General features: G+C 45.3%; 1 protein-coding gene across 1 annotated transcript in view; it reads right to left on the bottom strand.

The window, feature by feature from the left end:
- Positions 1-4,266, bottom strand: part of HN1 (hematological and neurological expressed 1) — a gene marked incomplete at its 5' end in the record, with an annotated part of 7,872 nt that extends 3,606 nt beyond the window's left edge. Inside the window, 3 exons of the mRNA XM_009072006.1 lie at positions 1,527-1,554; positions 3,412-3,509; positions 4,124-4,266. Coding sequence (XP_009070254.1) covers positions 1,527-1,554; positions 3,412-3,509; positions 4,124-4,266 — 269 coding nt within the window. The remainder of the gene's footprint in view (positions 1-1,526; positions 1,555-3,411; positions 3,510-4,123) is intronic.
- Positions 4,267-6,605: the final 2,339 nt, after the last annotated feature.

Raw genomic sequence — 6,605 nt, forward strand, 5'->3', positions numbered from 1 at the left:
CTGAACAAGACTGTGCTCCATTAAGCTCCAACACCCAAAGCTATCCATGGCAGGAATTCATTTAACAATCCATCAGGAGGCTCAGGTATCTGCCACAGACACCATTTCAGGAACCATTAACTTTCTACTCCTTCCTAAGTACCGTAAGTGAAAGTTTAGCATTCAAACCTTTGCCTGTCGTTTTTATTTCATCTTAAAAACATAAGTCACGGCCAACAACAGCAAACAACCCCAGTTACTTTCCAGTGGTTATTTTAACCACCTGCCAGCATACACTGAGTTGGTCCTTGATAAGAACTTCCTCCACTATTCAGAAACAAGAAAAATACACCAACTGTGAAAATGTGACCTTTTTCTAGGAGTCAGGAATGTCATTCTGCACTCAGTTTCAGCTGTCTCAATCCCAGGCAGCCCAATTCCTGCTTCCTGCCATCCCAGCCCTTCCTGCCTCACCACTGCTTGGGGCTCTCCCCTGCCCTGCAGGGAGCTCGTTTAAACAAGCACCAGGAAAAGCAGCAGAGCCCTTAGAGCAGTTTACTTCTATTAGCAAACCACATCCTCCTACTCGAGGCATAAACTCGAAATGCCTACAGTGCTAATTAAAATCAGACAGACATGGGAAAGAAACCCTAAAGAAGCTGTACAGTTTGATTAGAAGCAGCCTGCTAACAAGGAGAGATTTATTTTGGGCACAGATACCACTCAGAGGTAGCTGAAACCTTGGAAAAGCTCTCAGCCTCCCAGCACAAGTCTTTTCAGGACATGGAACTGCTAATGGCCTCAGCGATCTCCCACCACTCTTACGTGTTGAAAGCAGCACTTGGAAAGCAGCAGAATCAACACACACATTCCTGTCACCAGGAAGGAAGCTATTCCTAAGGTGAATCCTACAAAGGAGAGATTTCCAGCCCCAGAGCTAGAAAAAACACTTGAAAGTTAGCACCCATGCTGCTAGGGGAAATGCCTTTGTTTACAGGAAATGTGCAATATGCAGATCAACTTCCTCGGGAAAAATCAGCATTTAAAAGGCAACAGGAAGTTGGAAGCTGGTGAATGCAGGCACTTCTCAGAGGCAGTAGCTGGGTCTGATTACTTCTGTGAATGTAGTGTTTGCAGCACACAACAGGAAAGGAGTAAATTGCTAAACTGCAATCAATTTACTGTACTATTTAATGACAGGCTGCTCTGGCAGCAGAACAGCCTTTCAATCCCTGAACTCCCTGCCAGACAGCCTCCACCCTCACCTTCAAGTACTCAGACAAATCCTGACACCAACTGCTGCTGGCAAAACAAACCAACAGGACTGTTCCCATTTTTAACCTGATGACTAACAGGCACTCCACCATTTCACTCCATACCACACTCTACTGAAGCAGTCAGGAGACTTCATTGATTTGATGATGGATTCAAGAGCAACCCCAAGCTGCCTCTCTCCTAAAACATGGCCATTTATATCTCCTACATCCTCTTCTACTGCAAAACCATATGCAAAAGGCTTTTACTAGGAGTCCGAAGAAGTTACTCACCGGGAATTTCACCACCAACATCACCTCCCTGGAAAAGAGAGAGAAACAGGTTATATCCCACATTTCATGCTGCATTTTCCCCTTCCATTGAGTGGATACTCACTACTCCAGGAATGACCATGCTGGCTGGGCACAGTGCTCTATGTGGCATCACATCCTGAGTCACAGACTCAGTGAAGCACTTTTAGACCAGCAACAGGCTCTTAGGCACAGATACCAGACTGTTATCAGAACTGGGTGGGTGCTGCACACACAGCTCTGCAGATTAAAATCATGGGTTGGTAAGCACCAATTCTTATAGAGCGACTAGTAATTTATCAGCTCTTTATCTACCTAACATAGTGCTACAAGTTTAAACAGACCACTGAAGTGATCCTGATGACATGTGGCACAGTTGTTATCCCACTGTGAAGGACACAGGGGGGTATGAACACTCAGTTGCACACAGCATCCTCCATCAGGAGGCACTGACAGGAACCAGAACATTCTCACTGCTGAGCAGGAGGGACAAAGAAGTGCCACTGATAGCTATGAGCAATACACCTTTCTACTGAGCAACACCAAACAGTTACCTGTTAGCAAGGCCAAGAGCATTTCTTCTATCCAGGGTATTTAACTTCATTTGTGAACTACAGATCATGTTTTCTGCAGTGTAACTGATAGATTTCCCTTCACTACATAAACAGTGAAACATTCTTTCCATACTGAATCTGTTCACAGGCTGCAGCATGACACAAAAATAGAGTCTCCCAGCAGCAGCCAAGGCTCCTCAGGGCCACGAGGTTTTATCAGCTTCCACAGACTAACTTCCACCACTAACTACAGAGTGAAACTGCAGAAATTGGGATGGAAAAGCACAGGAACTGACACAAAAGTGTCACCTCAAATCTCAGGCTGGGCTGCAGTTCACTAGCTGCATAAAATTAACATATTCTGCATGTGAGGAGTCTGTTTGCAAAGCTGAGAACCACAGTGTTTAATACAATTTAGTGGAGAATAGAATTAGACCAAACAGTTTGTTTTCTGTGGTAGCAGCTATAAATTTAATTTACTTATACTTGCTAAATTGAAACAAGACATTTTCTGTAACAAAGAACAGTTTTGTGGCTTAAAGCTCTTGTTAATTACAAAAAAAGGATTGGGATGCTCAATGCCAATCATCAAAATAAAACACAAGACAAATGAATCTATCACAATTGATCTACTCAAGTTCTCTACAGAAAAACCTAAAGCTGGAGAGTTTTCAACAAGGTTTCCTTATTTCCACTGAAATTTGTTCATGCCAGTGCAGGTTACCCTGTGTCTGAGTTCAGAGGAATTACTACTCTCCAACCTGGTTTTCCCACTGAATGTAATCATAAATCATCCAGCAAATCCCACTTAATTAACACTACAAATCATCTCCACATTGCTACCAAGTAAACAGTTTAGAGAGAAGATAACACATCTGATGGTGTTATTAAAACCAGCAACAAATCAAACCAGCAATAAATAAACCCAGCATTGATGCTGCTGAGGTAAGTGGGATGTGACACCAAGATCTTGGTCAAACCACATAGAGTTTGTTGTAGGTATCTATAGCTTGTAAAGAGTTTGAACCCACAATTACACAGAGCTGAGGGTTCATTTCCCACCACTTCATTACTCTCTCAGCAGTAAGAAGAGTTAAGAGCTCTGGAAAGTGGTCCTTGTGGAAAATCCAGCCCTTTGTCAGCACACTGTAAGAATACCACGTGGAAAAGGGAACCTTCAGGAAAAAAACAGGTTTGAGAACAAGAGGCTTCAAATCCTACAATGCTTCCAACTGTGTGAACAGGGGTGATAGAGCAATCCCACACAGAGCCTGAATAGTCCATTATCAGGCCCTTCAGAGGCAAGTACTGACCTTTGGATCTACAAAGTCTCCACAGTTTGCCTCAGTTGAGTTTGTTCTTTGTGGTCCAGATGATTCACAGTTGTCTCTGATTTCACCTGGCTTAGTCCCTACAAGCAGAGATTGATTCTAATCAGGTTGCAAGATAAACTTACTGGGAAAGCACATTACACATAGTCACAGGTTTTGGTGCGTTGTGGGGGGTTGGGTTTTGTTTCTTAAATTGGAGCTTTACCATTCTAAAAAGTCCTTTAGATAAAACCTCACACAAATTACTTACAGCAGCAGCTCAAGCAGTGAGGGTGTTATTTAAACAGATGGAATTTAGGGTCCCAAGGCCACCCATACTGGCAGAAAGGGAAGCTTAATCCCAGCTGTGAGGGCAACACAAGGCTAAACTCCCTCTGAATAGTCCAGATCAAACAGTGCTACTCCAAATAGTAAGACACAAATTCACTGCACTGTGGCTTGATTGACTTGGAGAAATTGCATCCAAAATCCAATTCTCTGCTTGCAACATGCCCAAGAACTGCATTAAAAAAACCCTTCTGGAAGCAATTCATGAGAAATAAACAATCCCCTGCAAGCAAACATCATTTACAGCCCAAAACTATCAAGTGGGAAGTGAACTCTGGTTTCCACAGAGCCACCAGCAGCTCCAGGCTGAGACACAGATGAACCACGGGATGACAGCAGGTGTGGAAACCCAGCAGAGTGTTCTCACCCGATGCCTTAGCCCAGGAGGGAGGATTCTCCTCAGGAGTCCCAAAGATGCTGGATGCCATCTTGTTCCTTCGCACGGGCTGTTCCTTCGGCTCATCGAAGCCCAGGGAGAAGTTGGATCCACCGCCAGGAGGACGCAGCACCCTGCGGGGAGAGACACCTTACAGCCTGCACCATCACCACTGCTCTCCAGCACACCCAACAGGGCTGAGTAGCCAAGAGATCAGTGCTGGCCCTTGCAAGGGTAAATGCTGTGCAAACACAACCTACATGAGGTGACTGCACTGTGCACCAGCTTTCCATAGGATTTTAGGGGTTGGAATGGAGTTTAGAGATCATCTAGTTCCAACCCCTGCCCTGGGCAGGGACACCTCCCACCAGAGCAGGTTGCTCAAGGCTTTACCCAACACTGCCAGGGTTGGGGCAGCCACAGCCTCCCTGGGCAACCTGTGCCAGTGTCTCACCACCCTCACAGGGAAAAAAATCTTCGTAATATCTAGCCTAAATTTCTCCTCCCTCAACTTGAACCCATTGTCCCTTCTCCTGTCATTTTGACAAAGGCTGCCACACACCCAGGACATCATCCAAACCACCCAGGTGAGCTCCTGGCAGCACTCAACCCAGGCACTGCATCTCCACCACTCTCCTCTTTGGTGACTTTTTGGTGAATAAAATGCTCCTGCACTCGTGCCCCTCCATCATTCAGTGTCACCAGGGGCTGCTGCCACAATCTGAGCCAATTAAAAAATAAACATAAGTGCGTGAGCATGTCAAACTCCAGCTCTTTAAAGAGAAGCCTGGGAAGGCTAACATCAGTCTTCAAACTGGCAGCACAGCGAAGACTGAAGTTTGGCACAGGAGCCAAAGGACTGTTTACACCACTGAGGACTGCAGCCTTCATTGCTTCCCTTGGAAAAACCCTGCAGCAGGCTGTGGGTCTGGAGGTAAAAGGTGCAATTAAACAGCACTAAGTTAGACTATTATTAGGAGAGACACGTGTACAAAGCTCCAGATATGCAACCTAAATCTAAAAATCTGCTGCTAGACACAGAAGGAGCATGCTCAGAGCTTCAGGAGCTTTTTGTCTGCTTTCCAGCCAAAATTAACAGCAGCAGCAAAATGAATCTTTAAGTCTAAACTCGTCCTGAGCTGATTTTCTTAAGCATGAGATCCTGTGTTAGCTAGAAAAGCCAGGAGAATAAAGCTGTGTATGTGGGAACTGTCACAACCCCCAGAGAGATGTGAGTACACCAACAGAACTTGGGGCTTCCTGGGCTTTCAAGACATCCAGTGCTCCAAAAGGAACACCACCAGGAGAAGCCAGGGCTGGTTCACACTTTCCCTTCTTTACAAATATTTAATTAAAGTCAGAACTTCACAAGAGGAAACAATACACAGCTTGTTAATGCTCCACACCTGGGAATTCAACACAAAGAGCGTGTCTGCCTGCACAATGGGAAAAGCACTCAGACCTCTGGACACTTTGTGCCTGCTCAATTCCAGATGCAACACAAAAAAATGCTTCTCCAGCCTTCAGAGCTCAAACACCACAACAGCAAAGACAATTCCCAAACGTGCGTGGCGTGGGATATTCAGCGTTACTTAATCAGCAAACCAGTTTTCCTTACAAAATTCTCCTCCGAAGTTCCAAATACAAATGCTCAACAGTTGATGGGAGGATCCCAGGGGATTGGTCACTATGTTTTATGAATCCAGGAACATTTTTATGACTTGTTTTGTCTCCTTTTTTAATGACCAGATATGGTGTAATGGTCTTGAATCACTCCTTTATCTTTCTTCCCCAACAAAATGTTTCCATGAAGGAGGTTTATTTTCTTAGCTACATCTGTTGCATTTACTAATCTGAAGGTCAGGGCTTGTTTCCACACCTCAGATCACTTTATTTTACCAGTGAAACCAGTATTCTCTTAACAGCACAAGTTCCCACTGACAGCCTTAATGACGTTGACAGAAGAAGCAACTGAAGGGGAAAAAAAAAAAGCCATCAAACCTTTAGAAAAGGAATAATCCCTTTTACCAACCTCAGGTAAAGGCTGACAGATTTTATTAGAAGCCTCGAGAGGCTTTATGAAAGCCACATTTAACACTTCATCGACGAGCTGCTCCTAAAATTCCACCTGATACCAACTGATGTCCACTGATTAATCACCCCAGCTCCAGCCAGGAAGGGCTCTGGGCGAAGGGTTTGGAAATATGCTTTGAAAATGGGGGTTCGGGGATTTTTTGCTTTAAAAGGCAACCCAAAAATCTATAAGGAAACAGGAAGCATCTGCTTTGTCAGGCCGAAACCTGACAGAGAAAGCCACGACAACCCGAGCAGACGACACGATCCTTTCGGCTGTGCCTCCCGCGGGTGCCGACCCGGGGCTGCGCATCTCCTCCACGCCAACCTGCCAAGTTTTCTTTGTCTCCGAAGAGGCTCCGCTCGCCCCACGCCCCTCCCAGCCCGCGGCCGCAGCGCG

Source organism: Acanthisitta chloris, unplaced genomic scaffold (genome assembly GCF_000695815.1).
Source record: "Acanthisitta chloris isolate BGI_N310 unplaced genomic scaffold, ASM69581v1 scaffold43443, whole genome shotgun sequence".
Taxonomy (NCBI): Eukaryota; Metazoa; Chordata; class Aves; order Passeriformes; family Acanthisittidae; genus Acanthisitta; species Acanthisitta chloris.